General features: G+C 37.3%; 1 protein-coding gene across 1 annotated transcript in view; it reads left to right on the top strand.

Moving 5' to 3' along the window:
* LOC104054612 (dipeptidyl peptidase 4) overlaps window positions 1-17355 on the top strand; it is a 46006-nt gene that overhangs the window by 12736 nt on the left and 15915 nt on the right. The window contains exons 5-19 of the mRNA XM_054069423.1: window positions 97-171; window positions 2126-2178; window positions 2278-2350; window positions 3450-3570; window positions 3972-4132; window positions 5930-6033; window positions 9469-9604; window positions 9753-9797; window positions 12466-12570; window positions 12673-12740; window positions 12952-13005; window positions 13466-13590; window positions 14528-14575; window positions 15077-15175; window positions 17187-17256. Of these exons, the coding sequence (XP_053925398.1) occupies window positions 97-171; window positions 2126-2178; window positions 2278-2350; window positions 3450-3570; window positions 3972-4132; window positions 5930-6033; window positions 9469-9604; window positions 9753-9797; window positions 12466-12570; window positions 12673-12740; window positions 12952-13005; window positions 13466-13590; window positions 14528-14575; window positions 15077-15175; window positions 17187-17256 (1337 nt within the window). The remainder of the gene's footprint in view (window positions 1-96; window positions 172-2125; window positions 2179-2277; window positions 2351-3449; window positions 3571-3971; window positions 4133-5929; window positions 6034-9468; window positions 9605-9752; window positions 9798-12465; window positions 12571-12672; window positions 12741-12951; window positions 13006-13465; window positions 13591-14527; window positions 14576-15076; window positions 15176-17186; window positions 17257-17355) is intronic.

Genomic DNA, 17355 nt, shown 5'->3' with positions numbered 1-17355 from the left:
TATGCAGATGTTGGTAAAGGTATTGAATTTAATATTTTGTTCTGCAGGTTTCTTTGGAATCAGTGCTTTATGTGTCCTTTTCCTCTTTGTTGACAGGATAAATACAAGGCAACCACAGTTATTTTGTCTGCTGACCAAAGATTTGCTCTTCTGCAGTACAACTATACAAAGGTACAAGTGCACTTTACTTCTGTTGAAGATAAAGCTGGGAAATAGAGATTTGGGAAGAACTGAGCAAGAAGGTGGTCTTGGAAGTAGGGGTGGCAGAGGCTGAGAGAGTGTGAGGAGAATGCAGGAGGATAGATGAATGAGGTGGATGTCTGCAGGGGAACAATGAAGTTGAACAGGCAGCAGAAAAAGAGATTTGACTGCCTGTGAAAAGAAGCTGGATAAAACATGAATGGAGAGATACCTCGAAGAAAGTAAGGCTGCAAGTTCTTTTGGTGAGACAACTTAGAAGAGTAGATAGGCATGACTATCCAAAGAGTTGGGTAAGTGAGAAGTGATGGGTAGGTATGCTTGTATATATATGCTTGCACATATATACTATGTATATATGGCTCTTAGAATTGTGGTGTTAAGAATTTAAAACTGAGGTTGAATGAAAAGCAGTATGTACTTACAAGAGAAGACTGCACTCTTGTGTTTGGAGTGGACTTGGGTGTCTTTGTTCCCTGTTGTCAGCAAGCACAAGAAGAACATCCAGCACAGTGCCTCATACTGGGTTGGTGCTGAACCATGCAGTAAAGGTCAATCTGCGTTTGTGGCAGCTGGCTCTGTGTGCCGCTTGAGGACAGTTGCAGAAACCTAATGGAGGTAATAATTTGCCCTGCAGTGTGTGCAGTAAGAAGCCAGTAATTTTGGTGTGTTGTTTTGTTTTTTTTTTTTCTGGAGAGGTTATTGTTTTGTTTGTGAAAAGCTCAGTGCTGACTTGTGCAGTGTACAAACACTCAAGCACTGTGTCACTGAGCTCTATCTGCATGTCAATATCTACATGTTCTGGCTTTGCAGTCTAAGCAAGCCTCTTGCACTGTGACAGCCACAGTCCATGCACTTAGTCATCACTTTTTTGCAGTTTTGGCTTCCTTGCTAGGTACTACTCAGCCAGTTACCTTTTGTCTTTTTGAATTGTTCAGAATTGTTTGACTTTTCACTGCATAATTAGTGACCAAAAAATGACTTAAATATTTCCACCCTAGCCATCCCCTCTACTGATGATTTATTGCTCTTTAGTATTTTATTTGTTGCAATTGCAAGAGTTAGTTTTATTTTAATGCTGAAGGGAGATCTTTTGACCTTTAGTTAGTAGTCTGATTGAAAGTTGTGTTATTATTAATCTTTATTGCAAGAAAACAGAGTAGCAAAATGAATCATGAGGATGTAGACGCTTCTTATGTAATAGCCATCTGGTTGTGTAGTATGAAGTTATTGTTTCATATCTTCATGCAAATCTTCAAGAACCGTCATAAAAGGTAGCGTTATTGTAGCATGTCAACTCTGTGGGCTAAACCAAACCTCTACAGCCCCACGTAGTGAACACATTTAAATGTGTCTGCATTATCATCATCATCTTTTTTTTCCGTAAGTGCCTACGGAGTGATACAGACTTATAGAGGCAGGTTTCTGAGAGAAAGGATTTATTTCTGTGACAATATGAATGGGAATAGGTCACCCGGGAACTGGAGAACTGCTACAGAAATACTACTGGGGCTTGTGAGGACTTCTAAACAGTATGATGCCAAGTTAAATAATACAGCATGGAAAATGAGACAGAAAACAGCAAGTGTGCCAGTAAAGCAGAAGGAGGAGGATTAACTGTGCATAGTTACAATAGTCTGCCATGTAACTACAAGGATTTCTGGATATCTGCAGCATCTCTGGCCTCTATATCCCTGTTCTTAATCAGTCAGTGGCCTCTATCATAATATTTAAGTGATGACCCCAGAGGAGTGGCAGTTCCTTAGTGTTTCTTAAACCTTGCAGAGCTTTGTTACCCTTCCACATTCATTGTGTTCTGCTTCTCTTAAGCAATAGCATTAGCAGGGTATCAGAGGTAATTCAAATTGTAAGAGATGTGAATCCTAGTGAACCTAATTTTCTTAGTATTAAAATAATTCTTTTGCAGTTGTGGAGGCATTCCTATACAGCTTCATATCACATCTATGATTTCAGTAGCAGGTGCGTAATTTTTTCACAAGGCATAATTTTGACATCATTTTGCAATTAAATGGCATTTCACTGACTTCTCTTACCTGCATTTTGTTTTTATTTTTCCAGTTCTATCTTAGGTGGTGGACTACTACATAATGATACACAGTATATATCCTGGTCACCTGTTGGTCACAAACTGGTTAGTAAAGATAAGTGAAACTCATACAAGCAGTCATTTTTGTATGCATGACATGGAAGCTCAAATTTTGTGTACCCTGGAAGTTTTGGGACTTTCCTCCTTCTGGGTAAAGTAGCTGAAACAGTTTCCAGATTGACTACTGCTGTTGGAATCCATCTCTGTGTTTTTACAAATGCACAGGAACTTTATGTTTTTACAGTGGCAGACATTAGCTCATCCATTTCAAAAGCAGTAGCCTTGCAGTTGTCTACTTTCTAATCACTGTGATTTTTATCTCCTAATTACATCATAAAATGAAAAAATAAAGTGTTGATGAATGCATATAACAGGGATTAGGACCAAAATCTCTCTTGTACTCTTTCCCACTGTCCTTTTCCTCCTCCTTTCCTCCCCAGTCCGCAGCAGTCGTGACAACTGCTGTGTGCATGTGTACAAGGCTTGTGCATTCCCTTGGTGAGCATTGGATCTGATCTATCATAGGAGAATGTGGTGTTTATTCATTCTTATCCCTTGTAATAAGGGATTATAGAGCCCAACCATAAGCAAAGCCTATTGAAAAGAGCTTTCTGCATCGCAAAGCAAAGCTGTGGAATAAAACTCCGTTGTTCAGTTGTTGGAGAGAAAAAAACAGGGCTGATTAGAGAGGTAGGCAGGTGCCAAAAACTAGAGGAGTTCTGAGTGCTACTGAGGGAATGCACCATCTTTGAAGGTCTGTTTGCAATGCTGAGACCCCCATCAATGTTTTACCAACCAGAGTGGTGGTAGTTGGAAAGGCGAATTAGTGAAAACCAACTCCTACTGAAGAAGAATAAGCTTGTATCCCAACAGAAAATTAATGGCAGGGTTTCAGAACTTGATACAGTAATCATGTCATTTGTTATAGTTTGTCATAGTCATAGATTGTTTTTTGAAGTTAGGTTGCTGCACCTGATTTGTGTTAGTAACTCAGGTATGGCAAGTACCAGTGATCTTTGGTGAAATGCAACTTTCAAAGTTGGTTTTTGTCATCTGTTGTAAAAGTAATTTCCTGCTAGGTAAGGTAAAGGAAGGAACTAGGATTTACTCTATTAGTAATTGTAATCACAATGATGTTTTGCAGGCATATGTTTGGAATAATAATGTTTATATTAAAGCTTCACCAACAGCGGAATATGTGCAAATCACTAAAAATGGGGAAGAAAATAAAATTTTCAATGGAATACCAGATTGGGTTTATGAAGGTAACTATATCAAACATATTTTTGTTCTATTGTTATTATTTTGTTGTAACTGTTATGTCATTTCTTATCATTGAAAATTTCAAAATCGTGTAAGTCTGTATGTTAACAAAAGCATGCATCCTTACCTGAGCTTGATACCTGGCTAGTGTGAAGATCTAAGAATGGCAATGAGATCACCTAACTCGCAGCGCATCACTGGCAATCACAGTGTTCGAATTAGTTTCATATGCTAGCTTATAAGCATTTATCTAACATCTCATTTCAGAACCCTCACAAGCAGTTTGTACTCTGATATCTGAACTTCAATTAAAAAATTCTTATTAAAAACTAATGGGAACAGTACCTAGGATAGAAGAGCCAACTTATCAATTATAACTTAAACACATTTGCATCTCTTTCAGAGGAAATGTTTGGCACGCATTCTGCTCTGTGGTGGTCTCCAAATGGTGATTTTGTGGCATATGCAGCATTTGATGATTCAGAAGTTCCTGTAATAGAGTATTCCTTTTATTCTGAGGACACCTTGCAGTATCCAAAGACCGTTAGAATTCCATATCCCAAGGTCTGTGTTATTTATTAAACATGGTTGTTCTGCAGTTTCATTAAGAGAGTAGTCTCATTTAATCAGTTTCTGCTAATGAAAATATTGTCTGTCTCTCCTCAACAGCTTGCTGTGATTACTCTTTCTGAAGTCAACAGCATCTGGCAGTATTAAAGTATTTTATTATGTCCGGGGAAAAGCAAAAAGAAAAAAAAAAGAAGTGATTTAAGGTTTTGTTGTTTCACCAGAAAATTTTGAGGTGGCAAGTAGATGCTGAGTTGAAAAAGCATTTAGGGAATTGGAGTTGGTATCTGCATATAGCAGATTTACATTGTGCTAGTGTTGTACGTGGTATTGATAATGGAATCTTCTTCAGCTAATGTAGTATTTTTATTATTAGATGCTTGCTATATTGAGATGAAGGGGAGGAGTTTGCTGATGGAATTTCTTTGCTCACTCCTAGAGGTCCTTCAGTGTTACCTGCAAGAGTGCATGCAGCTCCTTCTTCCCCCCCTTCCTCTTCATATGACTTCATGCCTGTTGCTTGTGCCACAGTTGACACTGGGCTAAATGGTGTGATTATTGGAGTCCAATATGCTCCAAACAACTTCTCTCACATACTCCACATATGAAGGGTTTAATGTGTAGTACAAGATTTATTTGTGTGAAATTGGTTGGTATTACATGGGATTTTGATTTAGCAGGGCGATGCAGCAATCCGCTTAAGGCACAATTCAAGTACAGATCATACTGAGAGTACAACAATTGCACCAAACTGCTGAATCGCAGTGCAAATGTGGTTCTCATTGCTGGTTTCCATAATATGCTCACTGCCACAATGCTCGGTGTCCCCATTGCTGGGACCGAATACATGGGTATTCAGGTCAGCTTAGGAAGGTGTTTTCACTCTTTGACTTATTGAGGCAGAACAATACAGCCAGCTGACACTTCAAATGATATAGCTGTTTGTCTGGTGAAAAAAGCTCCCCTACAACCCCCTTTGTGCCGAGTTCGGCTTTCTCTGCAGCGGCAGTGGTCAGTCGCTCCCTATCCTTCCCAAAGCTTCAGGAGCATGTGGCTTTTGCCTTTCCCCTTGGAGCCTCCCCACTGGGCTCGCTGATAGCTGCAGGGACTCTGCCTTGAGCGTGGTGTCTGTGAAGAGATGCAGGTGTAGAACGAACTGCTAATTTGGATGGCACCTTTTATTACAAACCCCTTTTGTTTGGAATGTTGTTGATTTCTGGAGATGTGTCAGCTATAGCTACCTAACTGTTATGGTGAAGATTTAGCTAGTTAGCTTGAACTTCTAGAGAAGCAGCCCTTACTCGCACGATTATACGGCTGTCAGTATCTAGTAGCACTGCATTAAAAATAGTGGGGTACATGCTGCAGTCACAGCTTTTGATTGTATAGGCAGCTGTTATATGATCACTTAATGTAAAGTATCTATTTCCATAAAGAAGCACTTTTTTTGCCTTAGCAGTGGATTTGATTCGCTGTTAGATACTGTGTGTGGCATGTGGGATGAGATCTGGTCAAATACTGCTTTGGGTACAGCAAGCACTATGTAGTCAGGCATGTTTCTAAATGTAGTAGTCTTATCTAGAAATACATAACTACCACTTTCATATAAAAAAATACAAAGGATAATTTATGTATTGATCTTAAGAACTGCATTTAGAACTTGTGTTTTCACATGTTTGAAGTTGGCTGATTCTACCTGACTGTCTGTAATAATTTCTTCGTCTGTAGTTTCAAACACTCGTTTCACCAAGAATATTCTCTATTCAAAAGTACAATGAAAAATTTTATTTTTAGGCAGGAGCTACAAATCCAACTGTGCAATTCTTTATTGTGGATACCAGAGCACTTCCTGATTGCCACACTGCTGAAATTCCTCCACCTGCAGAAATAAAATCAGTGTAAGAAATGTTTGCTTGTTTCTTATGGTGGGTGAGGAGGAGCTTTAATGTGTGACCACCCTATATTCACTGGATATTGCCATTTTTCCCAGTAGTCTGGCTCTGGTAGCAACAAAATTTACCAGAGAAAATCTGCATGGAGATTATCCTCCTAGTGATTATATATAGATGGCATATTCCATGTATGTTATATTCAGAATGTGACAAGTTCTTGGCTCATCACTTTCAGTGGAGTCTAACTGTGGTGAAGTCATTTCACAGTACAACTTTAATATGAGCAAGTTTTGGTATAATCAAATTATAATAAATGTATTCCAATTCACTAGGGGAAAAAAGCAAAGCAAAACCTTAATGGTAAGTGAAGGTTTGATTGCATTGGAAGCAGACTCCTTCCTGAGGCAAGGTATCGTGGTTGTCTTCAGATTTATACTTAAAATGTTTGTTTTCTTTGGAAACGTGGTGAAATCCAGCACCTCTCACAGTAAATGGAAAATTGTATTTCTCAAAATGCCACTGGAAATGCACAACATAATATAAATGTATTTTGTAAAGAGCAGCTAAATTGATTTGAAATGCATGCATACAGAATTTGGTATACCATACCTTGGTGGTGGTTTTTTTTCTTTATAAGACTATTGTGGACATTTTTTAGAGGCTGACAGTTACGAACATGATGGGCACAGAAGCACAGGTTATACTGATAAACTTCAGGGAAAAAAGAAGAGGTTTGTTAGCTAGTGCATAAAACCAGTCTTTTGTACATGGTGGCCAAAATATCTATAACTAGAATATCTGTGTTACTCTGTTTCAGTCCCATTACAGTGTAACTAACACCTCTGTGTTAACTGAGACTTGCAAGCTTTTACAAGTATATTTTTTATCCTTTCTGTACAGTAGCACTGCAATAGGTAGATGTTGTATAGCTGTTTTGCAGTGTTTTTCTCCAGAGTTTCAGAGCCTCAGAGTTATAAGCACTTTATGATTTGGTCAGTTCTGGTTAAGATCTCTGCTGTCTTAGAGTTATGTTTTAGCTTTTATTAACAGCTAATGAAAGCTAAACAACACTGCTGTGTGACGTGGGGAGAATAACTGTCACCTGCCTTCAAGCCTTGTACCTATCTGGCCAACACAGACCTGAGTTACATAGATGTAACAGTCTGTAAATTTGGATAAATACAGAGATAAGTGAAGTCTTGAATAAAGACCAAAGCTTCAGTTTTTCCCTTGGTTACTGATCCAAATCAGCCTGTGCTTCCTGCAAATGCTGAGGTGGCCAGAACAAGTCTTGGGGAGTTTCACAAGAGCAAAAGTACATAAGTAGGAAAAGACAAGTGATGTACGACGTTGCTGTCACGTAGTTTTGCTCCTGGAAGTACAAAATAATGTGTATTTGTGCAGTATATATATTTATATACTGCTGTATGACAGGAAAGGATAATCTTTTGTGGTGGGAAAATCTATTTTTACTTCCTTGGAGCTAAAGTCGGAGTAAAACTAAGTTTGAATTGGTGGCATACCTCATCCTGCTTGCCTGGGTGGAGATTTTGAGGGGCAGTGCCCCTGCAAATGGTTCCTTGTTGCATCAGTATACAGCGTTTGTTGTATGTGCAGAAGTTGTACCCCCACATTTGAAGAGGACAGAGCGCACTTTGGTTTTAGAGGGAAAATTTTTAATGTTTGTCACGGAAAGCTATCAAAATTGGGCACGTCTGTGCTTTGTCACATAAGATGGTAGATGAAACCTAATACTTTTTGTACAAATGACCAGCAAGAAATCCATACAGCATGTAAACGCCACTTTTAGCATCATAGGTACAGGGGATTTCTGTTGGCTAACAGGAGGATGAAGGCAGTGCATGCTCTTGTCTGAAATGATCTGTCCTAAAAAATAAGTCATCCTCAGAGCAGAGAGCGCCAGACAGTCATTGCAGAAATATCCTTTCTCAACAATAAATGAGGAAAGGCAATGCAAAACTACTGTGCTCTATGCTTGAGTTCATTGCAGCTTAGTTAACATTTCTTGAGTTGTTCAAAACTGAAGGTGCATTCTTAATCTCTATAATAACCATAAAATATTTATTATGTTATAATAATAGCATAATAAATAGTAATTTTGAAGTTTTTTTCCTTGTACTGCCCATCTTGTGTGATGGATGATTTATAGTCTCCAGAATTAACTTCTCTCACTTTGGAGGAACAAAATCTATGAGGTTAATTCCCCTTTTACAAAACAGAGGAAACTATTAAAGGTACATGAAGAACAGCACTTTCTTTTTTTTTTTCCAAACAAGCTACTGCAGAGTGCTTTTATAATAATATTGGTCTAAAATATCATGTTTGAAGCCAGTGGCAGACACAATTAAATGACCTACCACTTTCCCAGTCAAATATGAATCTTAAAATAGACCTTTTCTAAATGTGATTTCCAAACTGCAATCTAGAAATAAGCCTGAAAGTGGTCAGTAACCAGTTGGCATGTATTTTTAATCCATCCACAATAATTGTCTCAAGTGTTTTCTTTTTCTTGCCCTCCCCAGCCTTTTGCCTCCCTCCCCCCTCCGATCAAGAAGATATTCACTCTCATCACAAAACATCCCACACATTTTTGTTAACTAACTTCAGGGGAAAAGGGAACGTGAACTTGGAACTAAGTCAAATGTGCAAATTCTTGTTAAAAATGCATACTTGCCTTGGAGGGGAGGTTTGTTTTATTTTCGTTCTTAAGGCTTCTAGGAGATAGGAGAGATCTAAAATAAGAAAAGACGAGTACATCTGACAGATCGTAATGGTAAACAAAGCCACTAAATTTTATGTGGTGCCTTTTTAAAATTAATATACAGGAATATTCATGAAAATTAAATTTTGTTCATCTGATAATTCTCCGGTTTTTCATGTCAAATAGTTGGTATTCTGAAGATGAGAGTAAAATATTCAAATAGTAATATCTGTTCTCTCACTCCATTCTGACTAATGGAAAAAAATACTAAATTGAACAAAGGTATATATCACTCAGAAAGTGCTTGTAAGCAACCAGTGTCATGCAGCTAAGGATAAAATTACAAAATCTAGTGCCTATACAACTTAATATTCAGGAGATTTTCCTCTAGATGGGCGTAGTACAGGATTTATGAACAGTCTGGAGTAGCTATTATTTTATGCATTAGAGGATAGAGATCTGGCTGTTAGAATTTAATTGCAGTCTTTCTGGAACTTTCTGATTCTTTATTGTATGAATGAAAATAACCAATGCATCACCAGCAGCAAAAACAATTGGCAAAAAAGGGCATAATTAGGTTTGCATCACTGTTTATTGTTGAAGAGTAGATTGAAATGAAAATAGCCAGATGAGTATCATTCAGTGAATTGCTGAATGCTATTATATAGTGTGCTATTACAGAGAGGATTTTAAATATCTAATGCTGTTGCTGTTTTCAGGGATCATTATTTGAGTGTTGTAACATGGGTGACAGATGAAAGGATCTGTTTGCAGTGGCTCAGAAGAATTCAGAATTTTTCAGTCCTCACAGTCTGTGACTTTGAAAATGCTACTGGTAATTGGTCATGTCCACAGGTAAGAAAAATGACGTGGGAAAGTTCCAGTGCTTGATAAATGAAACTAGAAAGGAGTAGACTGTCTCTGCATGTTTATCTTTGTAGAAACATAGCCTGATGTAAAATAAACATAATTCTTGTGGGATTGTTTGTTTTTGCTTTCTTAGGGAAAACAACGTACAGAAGAAAGTACAACTGGCTGGATTGGCAGAGTGAGTGTTTAATTTCTAAGACTACCACATGCTAAATAACAGTGATAATTAAGGAAAGTTCTTATGAGCCTCTTGCTGCTTGCAATGCCTCTTGTGTGCAGGTCTGATCCGTTCACTTGTTGCATTTTCCATGTATAGGGAAAAAATGTCCTCAAATGGACTACTATGCCACCCTACTCTCAGTTTTAAGCTTTTGTGGGTATTGGGTCTGAACTCCCAGGCCGGGCTGACAGTGCAGCGTGGCTGGAGCTGTAACTGCATCCTCTGTGACCCGTGCATCTTGTTCAACTTGCCAAAAAGCAGATTACTCCTTTCAGGTTCTTTTCTAATTCTGAACTACCGCTTCAGTAGTGGTTGGTAGGGGAGAGCAGGGCCCAGGATTCAGAATTCCCTTTGTTCTGGGAAAATTGTTAGCCGTGCTGGTTTGGCGGCTCTTCAGTCTTCCTGGGGTCTCCAGAATAGTCTAGGGACTAAAATGTAGTGTATCCTGTAGCCTTTCGATTGTATTGGATGAAAGGCATAGAGAACAAAAGTAATTTTTAGCATTTCAGGTTTCAGCAAACCATTCCATGTTCTCCTTGGCATTTTATGTATTTATTTATATTCCCCCAGCCCAAAATATCTCTTGGAGAGGATTGGGGACAAGATGGTTATAACTGACCAGATTAAAATTTTTGTACACTTCTACCAAACCAGTCAGTACTGTCTGGATGATGCTTTACAAGCTGCCTCTCAGTCCTTTGGTACATGGTTGAGAGTAGGCACCTAATGAACTACACAGAAGATCTGGGGGAAGTGAAGCAGAGATGCAAAAGTTCAGACTTGGAGGGAGAAATGAGTTTTAGAGTTTTTGATGAGAACACAGAGTACACTTTCCACTCCCGCATTTTCCACACACTGATTATGCTTTAGTCACTAATTCACTTTTGAAGTCAAAAATGAAAGTTTAAAGAAATGCAAAGAGGGAGGCAACAGCAGGGATGAAATCATCCGCAGTATGAAGATGAGAGATCAACCCACCTGCTGTCAAATTTGATATGGAAAGGAAGGCCTTAACGCTGACACATTTTGCTTCTCTGCAGCAAAGGCTTCACAATTAGACAATGTGATGATCAAGCTGCAGACTTTGTAAACAGTTGTGCAAAATGAGAGGGCAAAATGTGAGTCTGTGCCATTAAACTAGGTTGTTGGTTTTTTTTGTTTCTTTTAAAGAGACAACCCACATCTTGGGAACTGTTGGAAGGAATAGATAAACTCACTGTATGATTCTTGGATTTTAGAAGGGAGTGGAAAGTAGTAGGGAGGATTGAGGAAAGGGTAGGAAGAATGTATTTATTCCTTTCTTTTATCTACTTAGGGATGGTTAAATGATACTTGACTGATGATGATGATATTTTTATACATATGAAGTATGTATATATATGTATAAATGTATATGCAATTCATATAAGTATATATGCAAACTTTAGTAAATTATATATGTGTGTGAAATATAGACATATACTTCTCTCTTTGTATATATCTATAGTGGTTTTTTCTTTTTTCAGAAATAGAGATGAAATTATACTTATCTAAGAATGCTCAGAACAGCCTGCGTTACAGCATAAGGCTTCCAGGTCATGAGCTAAGTTAGAGCTTGCCAGTTGAGTTGAAGGAAAGTCACACTTTGAAAAAGCAAGACTGCGATAAGGGAGAAGCTAGCAAAATATTTGCCAGGTTATTTTTTGCAAAAATATCACTAGGGAAGAAGGAGAGATCATCTGGAGCACATGGGTTAGGAAGACTTAAGTTCTATCTTTTCTTATTGAGTGACCAGAGGGGAGTCACTTCATCTTCCTGTTTCCCTTTCCGTTTAAAAATGGGTATAACGCGTCAGAGGTGATTGCATAGTGTGTCTTGACTGACTTAGATGTTTTGGACATTTATCACAGAAATAACTTTTTTTCATTCAGCTGAATTTAATTCTTCTGTTCTCTCTACATGTGGAGCACATCCAAATGAAAGTCAGTAAAAGGAATTCATTTCCATCACTCCCAATTCATACATGGATAGTTTGTTCATGAAAATACCATTCCAGTTCGGGTTCTCTGGCATTCTGTAATCACCTACTTAACTAGCAAAATTTCCTCTTGAAAACGCCGCTTGTTTTCTTTGACTAAAGAGAGCCATTTTTCACTGTAAAGTTAAAAAAAATAAATTAAAAGTTCAAAGAATGTGTACAGAAGTACATGTTTTAAAATGGGAAATTCAAGGAAAACGTGTATTTGCAGTGTTTATATTGCTGTAGGTTACAGCTGCTTGTTGGCATTGGACAGAATAAAACAGTAACTTTAAATGTAGATGCACATATTGTTTCCTAAAATGGTAGAAAACCAGGAACACCTGAAAGAATTCAAATTCAGGGGGAGTAGGAGGGGACATCGATCACTGCCAGTGCTAATACTCAGAAAATTCTGCTGCTTAAGAGCAAGAAAATATTTTACATATGTTTACTTTAGGGTAATGGCTACAGGTTCCACCTACTAAGTCAGTAGGCAAAAATTTTCGCAGTATGTTCGGTGATGCATTAGGTATTGAAACCCCTGTTTAGAGATATCAAGCTTAAATGTATCATTTTGGGTTTGGAGTTTTGTTGTTTGCTTTAATAGACATCTCTCTTGTGTTCAAGTTTCAGCCATCTGTCCCTCACTTTGCACCCGACAATGCTACCTACTACAAAGTGTTCAGTGATACAGCAGGTTACAAGCACATCCATTACATAAATGGCTCACAGGTAAGTATTAAGGTGTAGGACAGTCACTGCTGACTTGTATATCTCCTGATGATCGAGGAGCTTTGCGTTCTACTTTTTGCCCTGCCTTCCCCTCCATTCCAGGCTCCAATACCTATTACTGCAGGACCATGGGAAGTAATTAGCATAGAAGCTGTAACTGATAAATTTTTGTAAGTATTGTCATTATTATTTTGTAAGTATTGTAACTATTGATTCCTGTCAGGAGGCCTTGTAACAAGGGTCTGAGCAAGCAGGGAGGGAGAGCGGGGAGGTAGTGTTATTTTACTCATCATAGATCTGATGTAAACATTTAAATAAATCTTTAAATATTGTAATGTCCTGTGAATATTTTATCAAAACCAGCATGTTTTGCTTTTATAGATACTACATTAGTAATGAAAATGGTGGAGTGCCAGGAGGAAGAAATCTTTATAAGTAAGATTTTTTTTTATGCAGTAGGCGTTAACTATTTGTTAATGAAACTTTAAGATAAAGCATTGCAAAATAAAAGATTAGGATGTCCACAGTCTATGTAGGATCCTACATAAGATATTGAATGAAAATCAGTATAGGAGTATGAACTGTAAAAATAACTAAAATATTTTTCTGTAGATTTAGTAAATAAAGGGAAATTGTGAAAAGAAACAATCAATCCCTAAGCAACAGACCCTGAAGAAAACGTCTCATGCTTTTTTTGCTGATTAGAATTCCAGTACTAACTGCACTCAAAAGTTTAAAAAGTCTCTTTGCTCTAATTTTTAAATCAGAAAGTACTTTACTCTTTAAATTTAACATATTTCATTCGGTCATCGTATTTAAAAGCATACGTTTGTTTAGCATAGCTTAAAAAAAAAAAAGTCTTTGATCTTTGAAATGGAGCTCGTCTACTTTGCAGAGTGCTCTTGGAAAGCAGTCCAAATTCTGCTGAATGTGTTAGCTGTGATCTGAATCGAGAAAGATGCCAGTATTATTCAGTGTCCTTCAGCAAAGATGCACAGTATTATCAGCTACATTGTCATGGTGAGTATATCGAGAATCAATAGACATAAACATGACTCACTGATTAGTTGGGTGGGAAAGTTCACTTCATCAAGATCTTGATATACACTGCGTAACAATGATATGTGTTGATATCATTGGATAAATGCATTGGCACTGGAAAATCTTAAATCTTAGTCCTTCTGAGGCTTAAAAGCACCTTGACAAAAGTTACAAGGATAAAATTTGATAGTTTTATCTATCAGTGGACCTGAAAGGGGTGCAAAACACTTCTGTCTGCTGGGCGGCTCTGTCTGAAGAAGGAATTTGAAGGCTCTGGGATCGAGGCAAGCAACAGAAGGGGTAAAGAGAAGTGCTCTAAGTGTAGGAATAAAATTAAGATAGATAGTGTGGTTCAGAAGAATGCAATGAACAATAATCATAAGTTAAGCATCAGGACAGTAGCCTCTCTGTGACTTGTAAGTGCTTATGCTAGGTAGTGCAAGGGATAAATTAATCAAAGGGTGGGAAAAATAAAATCTTTAAAATTTCCCTTAAATTGAAATGTATTTTGTTTTATTAAGATGCCAAGATCTTCCTTGATCTATGGGCTAGAAGGACAGACAGACAGTAGAGAGGGAATTGTTCCATCGGGTTGTAAAAATGGTTGGTTGGAGAAGACTGCTGAGGTCTCTCTAACAAGGCTTATTGATTTCCTAACCATGGTCCTCACCAGATAAGGAGAGTAGAATTTTAATTCTTTAGTACCTCACAGTCATGTGGTTCACCTACAAGACAGTCCAAATATTTTATGGGATCCTGTGGCCTGAGTTTGGACCCTACTATCTTAAAATCAAGCTTGTACAGACTGAAGGGAAGAGATTTCTGAGCTTTTATGATTCACCCACTTCCAACTAATTTATGCAGGCTGTGTTTTGAGACAGCATGCAAACATAAAGGTTTCGTGCTCTATTAACAGGTCCTGACCTGCCTATATCTACTTTGCACAGCAGCAGTGATGATCGAGGTATGGGATTGTCTTAAAATATAATTTGTGTTGAGCCAGAAAATTTGACTGTAAATTTATTTTGATTTTGTTTTCATTGCTTAATATAATAATTAAAATGTCAGTTATAAAGGGTATATTTAGTTTCAGATATTTAGTCTAGTATAGTTAACCTGAAGAATAAATTATATAGCTTGGCATATGTTTATTCATAGTTTATTTAATATTATTTTACATTGTGCTAGAAAACTGTGAGTAATGTATGACTTATTTACTAGATAATTTCTGAAATTGTGTTTAAATGAAAAACAGGGAAACCGGCTTTCTGCTTACTAAATTATGGAATGAAAACTATATTGTAAACATTGAATGCGAGGGGGGAAACAAAAACTGCAGTAAACTAGGACTGCAATATAGGTTGCCATCATCAAAGACTGAATTTTTAAAGCGTTCATAATTAAAGAGCCATGCATTTAAAAATAATGTATTTTAAGCTTTGACTCTTACAACTCTGTTGTTTAGTCCTCAGATACCTGGAAAATAACACTGAACTGGAAAATGCATTGAAAGATATTCAGATGCCTACAAAAAAAATTGGCTTCATTAGGGTAGCTGACTACAGTAAGTTCAAAAATATGTTTTACCTTTCCCCCTTTCACCACGTGCTTCAAGATCTTCTGCTGAAAAGAATGGAAGAAGAGTGTAGTGGGGATTATTGTGGTTATTCAGCCCTCAGAGGCAAGACAAGATTAATTTTTTTTTTCGACATCTCCAAGCAGTCTGAGGGTTTTCTTTTCTGAAAACCCATAATGTTCTTACCTAAAATATGCTTTTTACCTAGTGTGATGTCTTCATGTTGTTGTGCTTAATTTCATTTTGCCATCATAATAATTACCCACACATTAAATAAATAAATAAGAGGAATGGAGGGTAGGGCACAAAGCTCGTAAGTATTGTTGGATTGAAATAAATTCAAGTAGGTCCTAATTTATAGGTACAAGTCCATTTGGTTTGTGTTAGCAGTTTGAAACAGTGGAGGAGAAGTTGCAATTATTATCAGAAAATGAACACGGAATCTGAAATTTAAAAAAGCTTTTAGGCTACATTTCAACACTGTGTAGGGGAATATTTGGACTGAATAGTCACATTCTGAAAAGCGTGTTCATGCTGAAAGACTACATATACCTATGATTACAGACTAGAACAAAAGCTAGAAAATGAACCACTAACACTTTGCTAGTGCTGCGCCTCTGAATTTGCAAGTCTGAGTATAGAAGGTTTCTTGGTGTGCTCCTAGGCTGTAGGAACTTTAACCAGACCAGCAGTGGGAGGCTTGGTACCTGTCTAAACTGTTCTTGCTCCGGCCTTTGCTACTATCATTTCTCGTCATGACAAACTTTCTCTTGATGAAATGAATGAGTATTCCAAATGGAATTATATTTTACAAACTCTGTTGAGTTCTGTCAGTCATTGTTAACTGTTCTTTTTGATGCCTCCCTCCTTCCTCTGTTACCTTATTTATATAATAATTCTCTTTGTGTTTTCTGTCTTTTATTTCTGTCACATTTTTACTAGGGCTAAAGATGAAATCTTCCAGGCAAGATGGAGGTTTAAAGATGTTCTTCGTGCTATCAGTTGTATATTCATCTTCTTATTCCTCTTTGTTCTTACTACTTCACCTCTTCAGGGTAAAAGCTTTTGGGTAAGGGGAATATATTTTTAATGTCACAAATAGGAAAATTAAATCCCTTTGTCTAGCCCTACTTCAAGTTCCAAGTCTGTCCACAAATCTATCTATTTTACCAAAGAAGAAATCTGCTCCCTTGACTATAGAGTAAGGAAAAAAATAAAATTAGGGATTTTGTGTGTTCAATGTAGATTGTTATTTTTTCAGTGTTTTAATTTCTTGCATATTCAAATCTGGACAAATGTCTGTAAGAATTGCACTCTGGCCATTACTGCAGCACAGTCCATCAGCATTGCTTCATGCTTCCTTTGCAGCATCAGTTCCTTTAAAATTCATGAGTGAACAATCAAGCCAATTGGTTTGTAAAACTTAACATGGTGTGCATTTAAAACGTTCAGCTAACTCAGCCAGCTTGGGTAGAAAGAGTAACAGTGATAGAACTGGAATGAATGTTGCTTGAGAAATAATAATTATTTGGATATATTTCTGGAATGCTTTACAAACTGTCATGCAAAATCTGTCTGGCAGGTTCAACATATTTAAAATTTCTTTTTAATTCTGGGAGAGAAATTTGAGGAGGAAATCGGTTTTGAGCAAGTACTGGGTTTACTACTGTAGAGACTTATTAAGTTTTACTTTTAAGGTTATAATGTACGATAATGTTATGGGACAGGATGTTGAGTCCCCAAACTTTATTATTATTAGACATTCCAGTTCCAGACTTTCTGCTAACTTAGCTGTAAAACTGAGCTGTAAAACTTTTCACAAAAAAAAAATCTTACTAGATTAGCTAGGAACTTTTATCTGTAGGTATTAGGACAGTTCAGTTGAAACTACTTCTGAGTTTTTAGAGGGCGACTCAAATGTGCTCTTGTATGAATTGCAATACTTGTCAAATTATTTCACTGCAGAACTGACCTAAGTCAAACTCTTTTTCACTTTTAGACCTGTGGTATCAAATGATATTGCCTCCCCATTTCGATTCATCAAAGAAGTACCCTCTGCTCCTTGATGTGTAAGTCTTCAAGTTAAACGGCAATGTTGTGTTAATAATCACTTTCATCTACTTCAAATGCTCTTAATAAGATTGGGAAACACAAAACTGGCATGTTTT

The sequence above is a fragment of the Cuculus canorus genome, chromosome 6 (assembly GCF_017976375.1).
Source record: "Cuculus canorus isolate bCucCan1 chromosome 6, bCucCan1.pri, whole genome shotgun sequence".
Lineage (NCBI taxonomy): Eukaryota > Metazoa > Chordata > Aves > Cuculiformes > Cuculidae > Cuculus > Cuculus canorus.
The sequence above is the reverse complement of the archived record's forward strand: the minus strand, read 5'-3'. Positions and strand labels throughout refer to the sequence as shown.